At 44.8% G+C, this 20,881-nt stretch overlaps 1 protein-coding gene across 1 annotated transcript in view; it reads right to left on the minus strand.

Moving 5' to 3' along the window:
* PRKN (parkin RBR E3 ubiquitin protein ligase) overlaps positions 1 to 20,881 on the minus strand; it is a gene marked incomplete at its 5' end in the record, with an annotated part of 1,091,762 nt that overhangs the window by 562,258 nt on the left and 508,623 nt on the right. The window contains one exon of the mRNA XM_029943267.1: positions 15,050 to 15,165. Coding sequence (XP_029799127.1) covers positions 15,050 to 15,165 — 116 coding nt within the window. The remainder of the gene's footprint in view (positions 1 to 15,049; positions 15,166 to 20,881) is intronic.

Genomic DNA, 20,881 nt, shown 5'->3' on the forward strand with positions numbered 1-20,881 from the left:
GCTCAGTTGGTTGAGCTTCCTCAGCTCAGGTCACGATCTCACGGTTCGCGGGTTTGAGCCCCGTGTCAGGCTCTGTGCTGACAGCTAGCTCAGAGCCTACAGCTTGTCTTCAGATTCTGTGTCTCCCTCTCTCTCTCTGCCCCTCCCTTCCTCGAGCTGTCTCTCTGTCTCTCAAAAATAAATAAAACATTAAAAACGTTTTTAAGATTGCAGGAAATTGTTTTCCTAAAATTTTCACAAAGAAAATAACAGAAAAATACTTTTTTTTTAAATTTTTTTTTGTTTTATTTATTTTTGATACTGAGAGAGACAGAGCATGAGAGGGGGAGGGGCAGAGAGAGAAGGAGACACAGAACCGGAAGCAGGCTCCAGGCTCTGAGCTAGCTGTTAGCACAGAGCCTGACTCAGGGCTCGAACCCACGAACATGAGATCTGACCTGAGCCGAAGCCAGAGGCTTAACCGACTGAGCCACCCAGGCGCCCCAGAAAAATACATTTTGAGCAAATACTGAATACATAGTTTCAGAGACAGAGTGTATAGCTAACAAGCATATTAAAGTGCATAAATAAGTACCAATAATAAATACTTTGTATGGTGATATAATCAATATAAGGAAGTTTACATTTTTTGCTTTAGTAGATCTATTTATATATTTTTATATTTAAATATTATATATTTATACATTTTGCTTTACTATATATAAAATATATAATATTTAAAATTATATATATTGGGGTGCCTGAGCAGCTCACAGTTAAGCATCTGACTTCGGCTCAGGTCATGATCTTGTGATTCATGGGTTTGAGCCCAGCATCAGGCTCTGTGCTAACAGCCTGGAACTTGCTTCAGATTCTGGGTCTCCCTCTCTCTCTGCCCCTCCCTTGTACTCGCATGCTCTTGCTCACTCTCTCTCTCTCACAAAAATAAAAAAACTCTAAAAAATAAAATTATATATATTATTTTATAGAAATATATAATATTTAGAATTTTATTTTTTAAAATAATTTTTGAGTAAAATATTTTCACAGGTCTAGCAACAGACTAAAAATTATCATCCAATAAAATAGTTTCAAGATACTATATTATTTCCGTTATTTTTAATCCCCTCTCTCTCTGAAATACATTCTGGTGGTCCCTCTTGCCACGTGTGTCCCCTCCGATGTCCAGCAAATATTAAGATTGTCTCGCTCCTCAGAGTTCCTGCTCCGACCAACTGTTACTCAGTCCAGGGAAGAGCCAATAAAATATTCTAAGAATGATAAGGAAGGCAGGGGTCTGGGAAAGTATTGGCCTGACCATCACATAAATGCACAATTAATGGAGGAAAAAGGGAAGAAAGAAAAATGAGACATAAAGAAAGGGAAGAATTTAGATTCTGGAGTTTAACGTCCAGCCTTTTCCCTAACATGATGTTCACAGCTACGTGTAGTTCAAGTCACTCTTTTCTTCACTGTATGGGGTTTTGTGTTCACACCACAGGCTGTCATGGATGGGCACTGGTGTTCAAGCTTTCCGCTATCATAAATGATGCTATGACTGTTCCTTGCATGAGTTTCTGATGAACAGAAATGGTTATGATTGGCCTATACCTACAGGTGGAATTCCTGGGTCATATGACACATATACATTCATGTTCGGGAGGTACTGCCAATCAGTTTTCTAGAATGGCTACATCAGTTTTGATGTCCACAGCAGCATATGGGAGCTGTAGCTGTTTCCTATCGTTACCAAAGCTTGTAGGAGGAGGGGTCCTCAGTTTCTTAGAATTTAGATACAGGAAAACCTTGGATAGCAAGTAACTTGTTCTGTGAGTGTTCTTCAAGACAGACAAACACTTGTAATCATTTTTAACTTGACAAATGAGAGATATTTTGCAATACAAGTAGTAACTGACACCAAACATCATATGATCACCATCGAGCCAATGATTCTTGAAATTCACCTTGATACACAAGTGCTTTGGATTACAAGCATGTTTCCAGAAAGAATGATGCTCGCAAACCAAGGTTTTACAGTATTCTGTTGGGAATATGTTAGTAACACATGCTCACTTTAATTTGCATCTCCTGCTTTCAAATATTTATTAATCTCTGGATAATCTCATTTTGTATCTATTATTTTGCCCATTTTTCTATCATGGTGTCTTTCTTATTAATGTGTAGAAGTCCTTTACACATTCAGAGTCCTTTATATGTGTCGCAACATCACCCACTCTGTGGCTTGTTGGTTCACTCCCTTAAGGTGTTTTGATGGGTTCCAAATTTCAATGGTGATAAATGTATCAATCTTTTCCTTTTTAATTGATTTTTTCATCCTGTACAAGAAATCTGCCTCTACATTATAGCCACAAAGTGATTGTACTATTTTATATCTAGAAGCTTTATCGTTTCAATGTGTATATTTAGATATACAACTCTATACAACAATATTAATTGTTATGTATGGTGTGAGGTAAGAAATCAGGGTTCACTTTTAAACATAAACATTAAGCCACTTTGCACAGCAGAATTTATTTAACAAACTGTCTCTTCCTCCAACTGTAATGAGAATTTTTAAAGATTTTTTTCTTTTACGTTTATTTACTTAAGAGAGAGAGAGAAGGTGAGAGCACATGCAAACGGGGGAGGGACAGAAAAAGAGAATCCCAAGCAGACTTTGCACAGTCAGCAGAAAGCCAGATGCCAGGCTTGAACCCATAAACCACGAGATGATGACCTGAGTTGAAATCAAGACTCGGACACTTAACTGAGCTACCCAGTACTCCAGGTACTCCTGAACTGCGACTTTATGACAATCAAGTGACCACATCTATACCTAAATCTGAATATAAGTACACAGCTTAATAATGTAATTTTATATCTGGAAAAATACTTGTAACTTTCCTAAGACAGACTAAAGATGGGACAGCTAGGCAAAATACTTCCGCAAGTGACAGCAATCAGATGGTGAACCGGAGTGCAGGTGGTCGACAGGAACAGAGATTAAGACTGGCTGGGTGGAGGCGGGGGTGTCCTGACTTTGGCTCAGGTCATGATCTCACGGTTTGTGGACTTGAGCTCCACATAGGGCCCCGTATTGACAGTTCAAAGCCTGGAGCCTGCTTCCGATTCTGTGTTTCCCTCTCTCTGCCCCTCCCATGCTTGTATGCTCACTCACGCTCTCTCTCTCTCTCTCTCTCTCTCTCTCTTTCTCTAAGGTAAATAAACATTAAAATTTTTTTTCAGAACCAGAATGGCTGAGAGGTACCAGCACCTGCCACCCAGCACCTGCTCTTTCCCCGGCCGTCTCTTGAGGCCCTGGGTGATATCTTCTTACTCCATGCCTGCTGTGGGCACCACCTCCTCCTCCACCCCCATCACTGCTGCCCCTGAATCCCCCCCCCCCAGCTGTTGCCCCAGGGAGCTCCTCCAGGCTCACATGGCCTCCCCTGTTAAGCAGCAGGGGTCCACACAACGCCTCCTCTGGAGGGAGGTAACCCCCCTTGTAGAAATCCCAGACAAGAGTTAGCCCCACGCCCCTCCTCCGCCTGCTCATTAGGTGCTGCCGTTAATCCCAAATAAGCCAAGAGCCACCATCCTACAGCCGCTCCTTCAGCACTGACTCCTAGTTGAAATCACCTCTCCTCAGCCCACTCCTATCTTTTCTAGCTGCAATCTCTTTTTCCCACAATTAATGACCTCATCGTTACTTTGAGGCAATGCACACATTCCTGAGGTCACACAGTATGGCATCTAAGCTGAGGTTTTGCTGTATTCTTGGGGAACCAATATTGATCCGCCCTCTCTCTCCATTTCAAGACCACTGTGACTTCGGCAAGTAAGATAACCTCTTTGTGCCTCATTTCTCTTATGTGTCAAATGGGCAGAACATTGATCTCTGACAGGCAAAGTGAAGACCGACATGCATGCAACACCTCTAACCAATGTCAACCAACAATAGCGGTTGTCGCCCACTGTTGAACCTACACTGCCCTGGGCGGTCCTAGCCTCGTGGGATATAAATTTGTCAGACTATCCTGGTGTACATACGGGTGTGGCCTGGGCATGTGTGGAAATCAGCCCACGCTGTCAGAAAATACCACAAAGTACGCTGTCCCTCAGCTTGGGAGAGGGAACCAGACATGGAGACTGACAGCGGCCGCGGCAGGCGGCAGCGTCTGGCTTGGGGACGAAGGTCCGGTCGTTTGTAGGGTGAGCTGTGAGGAGGAGGCGCGGCGGCCGACACGGTCAGCAGCCACGGACCCAGTAAAACAATAGGGAGCAGGCAAATCGGTGCGGACGCTGCTTCAATCCACACAGATCATTCTATGTATTGTTTTTAATACCGTCTTGGCCAAGTTAAAAGAATCCCTGGGAAGACTTGGCCTACAAAGAGAAGTTTGGGTCCGTGTTTCATAGGAACGAGAACCTCAGCTATTACCAAGCTCAGCCCTGCCTGCGCTAGCGCTCTTCCACGACCGCTCACCGCCAGCCTCCAGTGCTGCGTCCCAACAGACATGCGCTTTATCTCAGCTGCAAGCACCTACCACAGTTACCCGAGTCATAGATGAGCTCACTAAATAAATATTAAGATAGAGAGACTTAAAAATTTTTTTAATGTTTATTTGTTTCAGAGAGAGAGAGAGAGAGAAAGCACAAGTGAGAGAGGAGCGGAGAGGGTGGGGGGACACACAGAATCTGAAGCAGGCTCTAGGCTCTGAGCAGTCAGCACAGAGCCTGATGTGGGGCTTGAACTCATAAACTATGAGATTGGGACTTGAGCTCAAGTTGGAAGCTTAACTGATTGAGCCACCCAGGTGCTGCCGTTCTCCTCTAGTGTTAGAGGACTGCTAAATGTTGCAAGTTAGCAAACTGAGTAAAACTTGAAAATCATTAACTTGCTGTTTTGGCTTCTGTAAACCGCTTTGCAAATGTATCTTTCTGTTCCTTGCTCTATGTGGCTCTTTGTTGGAATTATCAGAAGGTGCTAACCTGGCCTGTAAATTTGCCTGCTTTCTAAACAGACAACGTCGGTTGTAAATTGCATGCCAGCCCCACTATTTGAAGCTGACGAGACAAAGCACACGTGTGGGAAGTCACGTGGTCACTGTCTCACAGAGCCTGGAGTGCCTGCCAGGTCATTCCAAGACCCCCTTATGACAAAGAACTTTAAAACTGACAGAGTCCCGCCAGAATTCCTGTCTGTTTGTAAAGATGTGACTGGGTGTCCTAAAATTGCTGGAAACTCTAATTGGTTAACTAAATGATGAGGTTTGATGCCTTGCTAACATCAGTATAAGCTCACTGCCACCTTTGTTCGGGGCCATTCTCTGCTCCTCAGCACCAGGGAGATCAGGTTTGGCCCGGCGTAAAGAAAATCTTGCCTCACTTCTATTTGGCGTTTGGTGGGCTTTCTCATCACCCGGTTACACTAAAGATGGCAGACACCTGCTAGCAATTGCTCTGGCCGCGAGAGCACTACGGCAGGACACGGGTACCGTGTGCCCGTGACCGTGGACGGGCTGTCACATCAGTACACCAAGTAGTCCTGAGGGTTGTGGAAATCTGTATCCTGATCTAGAAACTGCTGAGATTTCTTTTTCTGGCACGTTGCACATACAGGAGTCGGGGCCATGCTTTCCTTGGTGCTGAATTTGCCAAATTAATGTGAAACAGAATCAATGCATCCTGGCCCTCAACGTCAACAAATAACTTGGTTTGGACTCCGAATTACTGAGACTCTCGCTTATCTGATTGTAAGTAACTCTATAAGCTGTAGAAGCAACAAAGGGCAAATCTGGAAATCCTTAATTCTACACGTCATGGGAAAAAATAGCTACATCAGTGACGTTCACAGAGGGAAAGGTATGTCCTAGCAGTTAGAAATTTCTGAAGGGTATGAATCAGCACAAATGTTTGCAATGGAAACAGCTTCTTCCCCTCACCAAATTTATAATCGAAATTGCTAATTACAAGGATAAAACTGCAATGAAGAACAAACGAACAAGCCATTTATAATGGTTTTTTTTTCTAATTAAACTATTGCTATTTAAACACTATGTGATCCCTTATTTCCAATGAAAATGAACCTTAAAAAAATGTGTGGCCATCAACCAAGTTCTAGCAAAGCCACCGGGATGCTTTAGGGATCCAGCTGCTGCTTAACCCCCACCGGCCACAAACAAACTGCTGAAAAGTCAGACAGTTACAACATGTGAGGTTGACCTTAACAAATACAAAATTGGTCCAAGAGGATTTGCAATATTGTCCTACTCGTTCCAGCGGGAGCTGCTGTGCGCCCGCAGCAACAGTTAAATGAAAAGGTGAGGCATAGGAATTTCATGCACGGGCGTCTGGACCGTCGCCAAGAAACCCCGCTGACGTAGCCACTTGGATCTGAAACCTGCAGGGCTCGCTGCAGGTGAAATGAAGGTCACTGGCTGACATTAAAACTGACGCGGCTCACATTTCAAAGTATCAATGTTGGTAAAATTTTTCTTCAATTTTCTTAAGGGACTGACCCCAAACAGTATGGCTGAGAAATCTGCATCTGAACGTTGGACTTCCCCTTACTCCTAAAAGCACTGTACAAACTCTCGGTTGATTTCTGATGAATTTATTTCATTCCGTTGTGGAAAATTCCATTAAATTCAGAAAGTGTTTAGTCCCCCTTTTATTTCTCTGTATGCTTGTTTACTTATTTATTTTTTCAATCCCAGCACACTTACCGTGGCGGTGTGTTTGTTTCAGGGTACAATGCAGTGACACCACTTGTATACATTACTCGGTGCTCATCAGGATAGGCACACTCTTACGGAAGGGGTTTTTGTAAAAGGGAAGTGTTCTGTATAAAAGGAACTTGTTCTCTGTTGCTCTGCATGAAACCAGATTTACTTTCATTCAAATCGGTAAACATTTATTGAAGTCGCATCGATCTCTTTGATCGTGCAGCAACAGCACGTTTGTGCGTCAGCCAGGCTGGGACCTTGTCCTTGGGGCTGCCGGCCACTCAGCTGGGCAGGTGGGTTTTTGGTACAGTCTGCAGTGTTTCAATTCTTACTGGTTTGCAGACTGTCTTGGTATCTCACTTTACTGCTGACCCCTTATCATAGGCAAAGCCACCTTCTGCCCTCAGCAGACAGCCCTGCCTTTGACTCCACAGAGGAAACGGAGACCTGCAGGAGGTAAGGTGTGATTGGAGAGACAGCATCAACCACAGGGACCCTGGGTGTAGGCTGATTCCTCAGTCCCTTGAGGTAGGACCAGACGTAACTTTCAAAATATCCTAGCCTCGGGGCGCCCGGGTGGCTTAGTCGGTTAAGCATCCAACTTTGGCTCAGGTCAAGTCATAATCTCACGGGTCGAGCCCATGTAGGGCTCTGGGCTGACAGCTCAGAGCCTGAGGTCTGCTGTGGATTCTGTATCTGTCTCCCTCTCTCTCTCTGCCCCTCCCCTACTCATGTTCTCTCTCTCTTTGTCTCTCTCAAAAACTAAACATTAAAAAAAAATTAAAATGTCCTAGCCTCAATTTCTTCATCTAGAAGACAGTCACATAATTTGAAATTAATTTATTGAAAGAACTGTAGGAAATTAAGCACTACCTGTGAATTTCAAAGGACAATGTAATGTCCTATACAGGGGATTTCACCCACAGGAAGAATTCTTGCTTCTGGGAGGGTCTGTAGCAGCTCTCTCTCTCAAGACTGGACCCGACTGGCAAGTGCACTGTCTCAGGAAAGAGTCACTCCCAGCACAAGCAGAGGGCGCTAACTCCCAAAGGGTCCGGGGCACCGTGTGGAGGAGCCTGCTTCCAGCTAGAAGACATAGCTTTGAAATTTCCTGTTTCATTTTAAAAGGGTAAAAGATATTCCATTCTACTCTATCACATACTCCTGTTTATTCAGATACAAATGTGGTATTCTGATTTACCTTCTCTGGAATGCTGTGTAAGGCAGCCACTCTGAGGTACGCCCCTGTTTATAGGAAGCGATCCTTTGTACCTGGCACGGTCTGTGTACTCCTATGCCTAGGAGGACAGGAACTATTCCTCTGGTAAGAGAAATACACAGATTTGTATGCATAAAGAAAGAAGGTCTCCACTGCTCGCTCGCTCTCTCTCTCTCTCTCTCTCTCTCTCTCTCACACACACACACACACACACACACACACACACACACACACACACACACACACACAGTTTTCCATTATCGAACTGAAGCCGTGTCCTGGAAAAGGCCATGTTAAAGATTTCAGTTAAATTATACATCACTGTATCTGGGATCTCTGAAGACACTTTTTGGGGCCGATGGTTGTACAAAACCATGTTTCCATCTAATGCCAAAATGCCAAAAATATTTGATAAAATATAACCATTAAGCCATGTCTCAAGTTTAGACAGAAAAAATGACTTGTATATTAATTCTAATTCACAGAATAAATGCCAAGTATAACCAAAATTAAAATACGAATCAAGAGAAGCCGATGATATAACAAACATATTCAAAGGGAAAGTTAAAATCCTCAGCTTTTTAAATCTCTGGTAAATGAATGAACGCATGTCACAATCCTGACAAATGACCGTTAAATCCCGTCTCCCGTGAGACCAAGAGCAGGTACGAATGGGCGTGGAGATAAATCTTCACTCCTCTCCAAACCCAAGTAAATTTGTTTTAAGTCTGCAATCCCAGGTCAGCATTACTTCAACAGGCTGAATGAATTTTAAGACAAATCTGAAGGCAAGAAAATGATAAAAAAGACATTTATATCAAACAACAATGACACCAAAAACGTAAGTCTTTACTGGCAGAGTTGAAGATAATTGTAGGGTAGGACCCGTCCTACTAGAAGCTGAATTTTAAAACAGGTTTCTGGCAAGTTAAATCTTGGCTGTGTAAACCTGGTTAGTTTTTAGTTTGTGCTCAGCTCTGTAAACTGAAGAATGGCGGGAAAAAGGTGGAAAAAAGTGCAGGAATTCACTAGGCAACCTTCGAAGTAGCAAAGCAGAAAGGTGGAGATGATTTCGCTCTTGTGTGATATCATGCTAATAGATTTTTCTATTTTGTAATTTTCAAACTTTACTTTTTTAATTTTAAGAAGAATATTGCAAACGGAGGTTTCAGCAGAGACACTGTCCTCCCCAGCGCAGGCCCCGGCATCGGGTGAGCTCCGCGACACACACACTGGTCAGGGAGAGACGGCAAGCCTCCCTCTGGGTCTGCCCTGTCGTCTACATGGGCCAGAGCCTCATTAACCCCGAGCTGACCGGAGGTATCCAGGAAGGTTCCCAGCCTCTCTGCTGTCATTTCTCTTGGAAAGACGTAACAACACACCACTCTGCCTTCGAGAGCTGTACTTTCTGTTCTTGGCTCAAGGGTTTGCGTTTTGTTCAGTCCCCTACTTTTTCTTCACAAATGATAGGACTATCAACGGATAACCTTGCGTGGATACAGGTCAACTCAGCACTGTAAGCAGAGAGGACGGCGAGGCGGGATGGCATACGGGAGCCTCCTGGTTCACATAAAACCTCAGGGTGTTTTGGCTCAAATAGTTCATTTTTTTTAAGGGAGAGGAAACTATTTTATATGCAATGTAAAGTCAACGTGATGGGGTTTTGGGGGTGATCGTGGGGGTTCGGAGCTGATGGCAAAGAAAGAATTCTTGAAGATGTCTTTGGTGCAATAAAAGTGATTTTATTTGAGCGCAGGGCCTGGGCCCGTGGGCAGGAAGGGCGCACTGGGGTCCCGGCGGGTAACACATTATATCCCCCCATGTGGGGAGGGGGTCAGGGGTAGAGTACGTCTCTAAGGAAGCAAAGTCTCCAGGACGTCGAGGGGCTAGCTGCTGCGAAAACACCATTTGTTACTTTTAAGTAAGACCCTGGTCGTGAGACCCTTCAGATGTACATCAAGGGACATAAGCTTGGAGTATGACTGCCACCATACACCTTGGGGGAGCTGACATAAAGAAGTTTCCAACGGAATTTTTACATGTTAAAGTAGACTCACAGGATCCTCAAGGTTGGGATAAAGTTAAGCCATGATTCCCTTTAGCCCCCAGCAAAGTGCTATCATTGAGAGAACTGAGCTCCTAGAGGGAGGTCACTCTGCCTGTTTCAAGGACTTGTCTAGGGGCGCCTGGGTGGCTCAGGCCATGATCTCACCGCTCGTGGGTTCGAGTCCCGCATCGGGCTCTGTGCTGACAGCTCGGAGCCTGGAGCCTGCTTTGGATTCTGCATCTCCCTCTCTCTCTGCTTGCCCCTCCCTCCCTCCCTCTCTCTCTCTCTCTCTCTCTCTCTCTCTCTCTCTCTCTCTCTCTCAAAAAATAATTTTAAAAAATCTGTTTTAAAAAGGACTTGTCTGTGGGCTGTACGCAGTAAAGGAAGTTTAACTTTTCATTTGCCTTAGTTTCCCACATCACCATGGCAAGCAGTTAAACCCTTTTCCTTTGCCCTTGAGTAGCCGGAATGCCCAAGGTCTATCACACATATTCTGCCTCGACAAGGGGGAGGGGTGCTGTTAGCCTGTACTTTGCCCCCAGCTTGCCCCACGCCCCCTCATCGAAAGGACACAAGCCATGTACCTGAATGACATTTTCAGCCTAAGCTCTGGAGATGAATAACACCCCTGACTTATGTATTTGTACATATCCTAACCACATACGCGGGCTCCGGGAGGAAGTGTCAGTGAAAGCCTCCTCTCTTCTTTCTGCACCTGTCAGCAGGCGGGCCGCGCACAAGTGTCTCCTCAAATGACATGATGTATCAGCTGTGCAGAAGCTATGCCTGCCTCCTGCAAGCTTTCAAAGCTGGACGGGGCCTTATAGGTTACCTATTCCAATTCTTGGATTTCGTAAGCAGCCTGAAGGCCTAAGAGATTATGTTATTTTCCTAAGGTCAAAAAGTTAGCTTAGTGGCACTGGAGACCCTTGAATAGAAGTTAGTCTGCACTTGTTGAGAATTATTGTTAAGAAGGCAGACGAAAGAGATGTCAATCTCCTTTTACGCAAAAGCACAACAAAAAGTACAGTTTTTACCTTGCTACCAATTCTCTGCAAATCCTTTCAAAGGATAGAAACAGAATGAATACTTCCTAACGCATTCCATGAGCCAGAATTACTGAAAAGCCAGAGCCAAATATAAGGAAACTACAGACCCATATCTCTCTGAGCACAGATGCAAATATCCTCAACAAAATATTCACGAATCAAATACAAAAAAGCAAAAACAAATTATATACCACAGTCAAGGGGGATTGAACACAGGTATGCAAACTGATTCAATACATACAAATAAATTAATGTAATCTGTCACAAACAAAACACGTTAAATAACAAACTAAAAGAGATAAACCACATGATAGTATGGGTAGATACAGAAAAAGTATTTGACAAAGTCCAATACCCATTCATGATAAAAACTATCTGAAGACTAGGAATGGAGGGTAACTACCTCATAAAGGTAAATGGACAGGGAAGGAAGGCATGAAACTATGTGTTCACAGATAATAGAATAATCTATGCAGAAAACCTGAAAAAGCCCACAAGATAATTCTGGAAATAATAAGCAGTAACAGCAAGATTGCAGGATACCCGGTCAATATGCCAAAGTCCATCACGTCCTCACGTACACGCAGCAAATAAGTGGAATCTGAAATTACTCCTCTGGTTCTAATCTGTTCTGTAGTTAATTATGCCTAACTTGACTAATGATGTGTGATTAAGGCACATGCAAAAAATAAATAAAAGAAAAAAAATAAATCGATACCAATTTTTTATTTTCAATTCTGTAATTAAATCACTTGTTTCCAGCAAGATGCGATATTTCAAAACCAAAATCAAAGTAATATATTGAAATGTAAATTCACAGGTCAGGAAGTTGTATAATAAAGGACACACTGATATTATGTATAATTGAGTGAGAAAGTTCTTTCAGAGGACAGATTTTGTTTTTTAGATTTTTTTCAAAAGCCTTCATACTGAGAAAGTTTTGCATTTTTCTCTCACAACAGAAAATGCAACAAGAGCGAGCGAGCAAACAAACAAGCAAGGAGGAAATGCTTGAGCTTGCTAATAACATTTAAAAAATATTGGGGCTTCTGGGTGAATCGATCAGTTGAGCAGCCGACTCTTGATTATGGCCCAGGGTTACGGGATCAAGTCCCGCGCCAGGCTCCATGCTTGCCCGTTCGCTTGCCAGCGCTCTCTCTCACCCTCTGTCCCTCCCCCATTCACACACATTTGTGCATGTGCGCTCTCAAAAAAAAGTGAAAAGTAAAAAATTTAAAAATTAAAAAAATATTATTGACAAAATTAATGTTCATTAGCAAATGGGCAAAAACTGAAAGTATGAACATAATACCAGACAAGAAGAGGCAGGAAGCCATCTCAAAGATAGACAATTATGGTCTAAAAGGAAAATAAATTTGGTAACGTGTGTCAAGAACCTTAAACATGCCCATGAACACTGACCTTCTATGATCACTTCTATCACAACATTCACAATATATCACAATAGATTAAAAAATGCAGGCAATGATTTTTGGAAAAGGATATAAATTTAAGTGTTATTTAATGTCATATATATATGTATATATTTACATATATATTTATGTTTTAGAGATAGAGAGGGACAGAGCATGAGAGGGGAAGGGCAGAGAGAGGGAGACACAGAATCCGAAGCAGGCGCCAGGCTCTGAGCTGTCAGCACAGAGCCCGACACGGGGCTGGACTCCACGAACTGTGAGATCATGACCTGAGCTGAAGTTGGATGCTTAAGGTGCCCCTTAATCTCATATTTTCAGTTAGAAATAAATCAGTTCGCCAGCAAGAGGGAAATGATGAAATGTTAGGTACTTATTTAAAAAAAAAAAACAACAACTAAACCAAACAAAACTTGTTTTCATGGGATATTTCATAGCAGGGAAAATTTATCATGATACAAAGTAAGTGGAAAAAAGCCAGATACAAAACTATATATACAATGATTACATATAGCGCGCACACACACACACTTTATTTATATATATGCCAATATTTATGCATACTTAAGATACTGGAAAGAATTAAACCCAAATCTTACTAACCATGAGGGTAAACAATTTCTAACACTTTTTTTTTTCTTTTTTGGTGAAGGACTCACTTCTAATTTAAAAAAGAAAGCATTAGCAGGGGAAAAAAAATCATAATCAGCAAAATACAACATAAAGTCCGGGTGTATCCTCACGCCGGCTTTATGACATCCCTGTGTGGGCGGCCTTCAGTAGAAGAGGAAGGGGCCTCTTTATTTCACATACAGGGCATTCCCTGCTGCCTGATACAGGAAGGGACCTCATTTAGTCAAGGGGTCAATCTAACTGAAAGTAGTACCTTCTATTTATGAGCACCCAAAAATAATAATAGGAAACGTTTTATTGCCACATGCGACATTATTTTCCCAGCAGCTCTGTCCCTGTGCATCTGGGAAGGGGCTGGGTTCCCTGGAGGGTGCTGGGAGTCGCCAGCACAAAGACGACAGCTTAGCACAGGAAAGCAGAGAGCAGAGCTCACACTAAGGTCCTATGATCAACCCTGCACACCTTAATGCCATCTTTACCGGCCTTCACGGAAGGTCTATAAGCCACGGGCTGGTGGCCGCCTTCAGACTTAGACAAAAACCCATTTCTCCTTTGACAAACGGAGACGCGATATGAATCGCTCGCTGCTTTCAGAGACCTGAGCCCTCGTTTTTAGGACTCCCAGCTCCTTTCCCAAAATGCCAGAGGCACCCGCTGTTCTTGGGTGTCGAAAACATTAGCCATTTGCAATCATTAGCCTTACGGAGGGATGCTGAAAAGCTGTATTTTAGGCAATATTGTGGTATTCCCTCTCACAGCAGACACTAAAAATGCAGCAGCAAAAAAGAAAAAAATGTCTCATTTTTCTCCCTTCTTGGGAAACAAGTTTGTCCAACTGGTGCTGTTAAGGGTTTTAGGCTTCTATTAGTCAACATTTTTTATTTCCATTTATTAAGGAATAGAAGTACTAATAGCCACAGAACCCCAGAGCTTAAGGTAACTCTAAAAGGCCACCTAACACAGTCCCAAGGCCAAAGAGAGGCAACGCTGAAATGCCGAGGGTATATATCTGTCTTTGCTTAAGTCTGCAGTAAGCAGGATTCTTTGACGTTATTCATGAACTCACTTTGGCATTTCGCGAAAAGTTCTTATTGGCATCAGGGCTAAGACCCGTCTCTCGCAATGTGAGCTTCTCGCCAGCTGCAGAGAATATGTAATCAAGCTAAGTTCTTCTACTGTATTCAATTGAATAATAGAAAGTAAGGGATTCCACTCTCTCAGCTGTCGACGCTGTGGATTAAATAGGCTCAGGTTTTTCTGCTTGGTCCTTGCCTCCCAAGCTAGGATTCTAATCTAGTCCTTATCCCTGTTTTCCCAACCGAGTATCTCCACGTGTTCTCTCTTCCACCGTTTTCACGGAGATTAGGAATAACCAGGTCCCACACTAGCTACACGCTTTTATTTGGGGGTGTAGGGATATAAGTGAAACCCCGATATAAACACAGGCACGTTTGGTGGAAGAACGAAGTGGATGAAGGAGACCTTTTTAAGATAAAATGTTGGGGCGCCTGGCTGGCTAGTCAGAAGAGCACGGGCCTCCTGACCTTGGGGCTGTGAACTCGAGTCCCACGTTGGCCGCAGAGATTGCTTAAAACAAAATGTTATGGATCGAGTATTCCAACAATAAATGGCACTCATAAATTGTTATGGCCTTCCTAACACTAGCGTCATGTTTTAATTCGGGTTAGAACTCACTGAGGCCAACACATGTGTTTGTTTCTTAAGATTACACTGCTTCTAGACAGAAGTCATCTCTTTCCTCTCTTAGGATCCTACTCGACCACGGACCACACGGAGGATTTGGCACTTTAAACGGTCTGATGCTGAGATGGACCCACACCGGGCGGACGGTGTCGAAGCAGAACAGACGCTCTCAAGAAAGAGAACCCACCGGGGAGGTTTCGTGAGAAGCCGCCCCGGAAAGCAGCTTGGGCAGGGCCGCGGCGGTTTCGGATCCTTACCTGACGTCGGTACACGTTATGCAGGTGATGTCTCGACTGTTGGCTGTGATCAGATTCAAAGCGACTGATGTCTCCTTGTCAGAGGTTGGGTGTGCTCCACATTTAAAGAAAAATTCCTGGAAGGATGAGAGCCGCGTGAGAACTTGCAGGCATGGAACTCTCTCTCGAAACATTTTCACAAAAAACAAACTCTTCGGGCAAGAGAGGAACTCCACCATGCGGTAGGGGTTAGGAATACGTCCGCATCAAACCTTTGGAGGGAAACCAAATGCCCTGGTGCCAAACGATTCAACAGCCCCTTTCCAGGAGGGTGCAGGGGTGTGTGTCTGCCGTCCCTTCCGTCGGCGCCGGGAAGGGCTGGGGCCCCAGCTTAGCGATGTCCCTCCATGAGCAGCGAGCCCAACAGAAGGACGCAGTGGGAATGTAGCAGGTGACTCCCCAATGCGGAAAGGGAGGCGCTGCGCCATGAAATGATTTGCCCAAAGTCGGACCACCAGAGGTGAGGGCAGGAAGTAGCCTGGGTTTCTAAGGGGGGGACCCAGTGGTTTTTCGACAGCACCGCAAGGCAGCTGGCCAGTGGGCAGCAAGGATGGGGTGCCGAGTGAGGAACCCAGGGACCAGCGCTATAAATAAGCCGCACACACAGACTTACAGATCAGCAGTGACTCCCCGCAGACGCCCCCTGGGCCGGTCTCTGCCACCAAACAGGCTCCCAGAATTCCCCGGGAGACGCCAGCCCCCGCCCCCCCCCCCCCTCCGAGCAGCAGGGATGCCCTTCACCTGTGCTCTCTCCGCCCCCAGCCTCTCCAGCCCTGTCCTGCGCACGCTCCCCTAATTTAGCTTTTCACGTGGCTCATGTTCTCCCTTCTCAACCCAAACCTTTTTAGTTTTCCTCGTTTCTTCCTTTCCTTATGTCTCGATTTGTTCACACCTGCCTTTACCCGTCATACACGGAGGTGCTTAGCGGTACCCGCTCTGCCCCTTGCCTAGGTCTTTACACCTTCCGTGATAATCACGTCTATGGAGGGGAATTTTCTGCGATGGCAAAAACTCAACACAGGTGCATTTCCGGACAACAGAAGGTCACCTGCCCACCCCACTTCCCCACGACTCCATCTGAGTGTAACTACTTGGAATATGGGAAGTATTTCCGTTAAGCACTAGACTTTGCTTCTTGTTAAAGTTGCACATATTAAATATTTTTGGCTTCGTGGGCCGTCGGGGGGCTGTGTTGTACTTCTCAATCTGCATTGCAGCCTAAGCGCTCCCATGGACAACATGCAGATGGGTGTGCATGGCTGTGTTCTAACAACTTTATTTATGAAAACATTTGGCAAGTTGGATTTTGTCCAAAGGCCACTAAGGGCACACCCCCGAGGTACTGTGGGATACCTTATTCATATTTGCATCTTAACAGTGCCCTGCATAGAATAGGTATTAGACAGGTTTTCCTAAATAAAAAAAAAACTCGATAGGCTTATTAAAATTCTACCATCATCCCCTTACACATTAGACGGCGCTACCCTTAATCTACTCTTTCCCTGCCTGTAACCCAGCTCACCTCCCGCTCCGACCTGACGGGGAGCAGCGCCTGCAGCTTTCAAAGACCAGTGTGCCCGGGAAGCCCCTGCCGGGTCAGGCACTGCAGGGCCCCACACCGGGTGTCTCTAACTCGGCCGTTCGGGAAGCAGGGCCAAGGATTTGCACCTTCTATCATGCTGGCAGAGGATGCTTCCACTCCTGCTCTGGGAACCACACACTCGAGAACCCTCGAGGTATGCGGACGTCAGGGGTGAAGGGAGTGGACTCCATGTCGTCTCTCAGAGAGGACAGCTGAAACATACCTCGCTTATCACATCTGAAAGTGACGCTATGTCTCTGATACCACGTGTCACTCTCCAAAAACCTGAAGGGTGCCCCTGTACAGAGAAGTGTGCCCGAGCCAGCTGACTGGAGCCCAGACTCCTCTGAATTCCAAATCTCTTAAGCAGCTCCTGATGGTGTAACTGCTAGTTAACCAGAACCTGTCCTATCCGGGGCGAGTGCATATTATTCCTCCTCCCTGTGGACTTCCGCCCCACTGATAAGGCTGTGACAATAGTCTTGCTATAATAGATGGCGTGTCCAGTGCTTCTGATGAACACCTGCTTAGGTATGTCTGTGGCATCATGTCTATGAGCCCAGGACTTGCCTTGGAGCAGCATGGACAAATACTCATCGGTTCTCTTCTTTTTTTTTTTTTTTAATAGTTTATTTATTTTTGAGACAGAGCATGAATGGGGGAGGGGCAGAGAGAGAGGAAGCCACAGAATCTCAAACAGGCTCCAGGCTCTGAGCTGTCAGCACAGAGCCCGACGTGGGGCTCGAACTCAGCAACCGTGAGATCATGACCTGAGCTGAAGTCGGACACTCAACCGACTGAGCCACCCAGGCTCCCCGGTTCTCTTCTTTTTTTAACATGGAATGTTACCCTTTCCACACAACCTTTTGAAAGTCTACACATCCTGCAGAGGTCAGTTCAAGGATATTAAGCAAAATATTTAAGGCCATTCCCGACCGCCTAAACAAAGTGTGGGGGACGTGACTGGCCCTTATGAAATGCACTGAGTTAGCCGCAAGTCCTTTTTGCAGACATGAAAAAAAACCTCTCACTCATAACACAAAGTAATTCTTCCAAAACAGCTGAGTTGGCTGGACTATTGAGAAGGTATTTCATATACAGATAAATAGTATTTATATTTTTTTTCTTAGCTTGCAAAAAAACTACTGGTTGATGTTCAGTTAACAAATCACAAACTGTTCTAATAGCAGATAAAATAAGCCAGATAAAAGTCAAAATCCTTTTTATTGACGGGAGTGTATGTTTGTAGATAACAGTATAAAAAGTTATAGATATTTGGAAAATTCCAGTATTTCACATGGGGTGATAAAACTAAAATATCAACCATCAACTCTGTGTATTAGATGTATACGTCACATCGGTGAGTCTCAGCACTCTCTCCACCCATTCTGAGGGAAGGAGGTTCTTCTGTAGTACTCGAGTGATTGGCAAGAACGGTGGAGGGTCTGGGACTTCACCCCGTTTGTAAGCTAACAGGTTAGGATGCCACAGTCTCACAGATACTGGCGGAAGACACAAGACTCCTGGGTCAGCGACAAACGACTGTGTGACTCGGAGCCCAGGCAGAATGAAGCACAGACATCATGACCAGGTCATTCCATCACCTGCTCCCTGACAACAAGGGGATGAAGCAGATGAACTAAGCTAGATGCTATGCTTGCAGTGGCTCTGCACCACGGCTGAGGACCCCGAGCCCTGGGAACCCAGATCTTCAATAAGGAGCTGTAAGCAAACCTTCCTTTTTGCTTAAAGGGTGATACTGTCTTTATTACACTGGATGATAAGCAGATCTGCTCTATGACCTCCTTGAAAAGATCATCCAGAAAAAGAGGGTAGTAGACGCCTCCCTCCCAACGTGCAGAAACGCAGGAAAACATTGGAGAACGGTCTCCCGATATCAGTGACACCTTTTCTGACAGACTAATCACTACCGTGATCTGCTTGCTTCCTGTCCGATGTAATCAGGAGCTAGGATGTTGGTAGTCTTTTGATATTTTCAGTCTGCGTGCAAAACACACACACAGTAAAGCAAAGTGAAACAGAAGAACCTCTCAAAACTTTCTACCTGGGGTACCTCAGCTTGCTTATCCGGGGTTGTTACCTCAACACAGATTCTTTTGGAGTAGCCGTGATTTCTGCCTTTCTGTGTATTATTTCTCTTGATTGCTCGGGGTTAAAAAGTCATGGGCGCCAAAGCCAGAAAAGTCATCAGGCACAGCATGGTCAGAAAGCTGACCCCACTGCGGTGGGATGCAGTCATCTCCATTCCAACAGGGGGCCCAGGACACACTGCAAGTGGACGGAATGACAGTGGTCACGCCCCAGGGCCAGGCTGCTCGGCGTGGCCTTACTCTAGTTCCAATAGGTTCTGGGGTTTGACCCGCAAAATAACTTCGGTATCACTAGGGAGACAGTCCCTGGTGGGAGCAGCGGGGAACATCCCCCTTCATGAGGGAGGGCATGTGTGAATCCTAGTGAAGGCAATATGGCTTCCCTAAGTGTGAGTGAAGAAAGATTCTCAAAGGGGTTGCCCCATCTTTTACAAACACCAGCTTAAGATAAATCAGCTACGAAAACAGACAAACTGAACCAAAACAAGCAAACAAAAAACCCAACCAAGGCCTGATAAATTAAATGAATTCTTTTCCTAATCAGGAACTACAGTTCCCATGGGCTGGCTCGTTTCATTTGGATCCAGATACCCAATTCTGGGAAACCATGATTAATTAGCTACGAAGCTAAAATGTATGACAGTAATTGGCCAGGTTTGTTTGTGGTTTGTTTGTTTTCAATGATAGTGTAAACTATTCAAAAATGAACCCGAAATAAGACCTTGAAAGTGAGCTTGGCTTCATATTACAACGATGTTGAATGCTATGTAAGTGTTTTTCTTCTTACTAGGACTAAGCAGAAAATCCAAAATCCGGGAGAATTGTATTCTGTAAGTTGACAGAAATGTATTTACATTTTTACCATGTCTATGGACAAGGCTGTGATTCTTTCCTTCTGTTCTCACTGAGTTCTCATGTTTTATCAGAACTCACCTGTCTTTCATTTCAGGCTGTAGAGGCCTGACCCTCTAACCAAATCAGACCCATACAAACCAAAAGTAGGCGCCGAGGGAAGACCTGTATAGAGTTCCCTTCAGCTGCTGGCGGCATTGCCCCGGCCCCCCTGCTCTGGACTCCCCTCTGCCACCGGCCTCCTGGCTCATTACCAGTGTCTCTCACAAAGAGGGACATAATAGGAAGTATGGAAACAAATAAATAAGGCAGTGAAATGTGAAAACAGATCTATACCAAGAACCCACTTGTGTAAGAACTTACAGGATCAGAGGCTAATTAGTCAACTCCAAACATAAATCAAAGTGTTCCAAATTTCAATAAAATTTGAGCTAACAAACTGCCCATCTGGAAAGCCTTGCATGTCCCAACCACAAGCTGGTGGCACAAACCTGAAAAAATAGCAGTAAGACCCGTCTCCCTCTTCATTCGTGAATCTTCTAACGGCTTTTATTGAACTTCCTAAAGCTAATGAGTTTTACAGATACTGCTTAACCATGGTATGTTTTCCAGAAAAAACAGTTTGTCTGACTTTACAAAGAGTTAAATTCGATGTCAGTGTCTAGATCTTCTTAATTAATATGCTCCAAAGGAAGCACACCTTTCTCTCTCTTCTTTTTATTAAGATTATTTTTATTTATGTTGACAGAGAGATAGAGAACAAGCAGGTGAGGGGCAGAGAGAGGGGGAGAGAGTGAGAATCCCAAGCAGGCTCCATTCTGCCAATGCAGAGCCCCACGTGGGGCTCGAACTCACAAATCCTGAGATCATGACGTGAGCCAAAGTCAAGAGTTTAACCCACTGAGCCACCATGGTGCCCCAAACCTTTCTCTCGATAAAATAAAAGGGACACACGATTGTCACTGGAAGGCTGCAGTGCGTGCACTGAACAAGTACTGGCTGTCTGCATGGGTCGGAGGCGGTTAGGGGAACGGGACCACGCCAGGGAGTTCAGCGGAGGGAATTTAATGCTGACGGCCAATCACAAAGTTGGTGGGAGCCACCCGAGGCAGAAAGCTGTGGGGCTCCAGGCCGTGGGGCGGGATGAGGTGGTTGTCCGCTGGGAGCTGAGAGGGTGAATGAGAGGCAGCCACTATCAGAAAGATGCTTCTGGAAGAGAAAGCAAGAACCATCCTGGCCTCGGCCTCA

This window comes from Suricata suricatta, chromosome 7, assembly GCF_006229205.1.
Source record: "Suricata suricatta isolate VVHF042 chromosome 7, meerkat_22Aug2017_6uvM2_HiC, whole genome shotgun sequence".
In the NCBI taxonomy this organism is placed as follows: Eukaryota; Metazoa; Chordata; class Mammalia; order Carnivora; family Herpestidae; genus Suricata; species Suricata suricatta.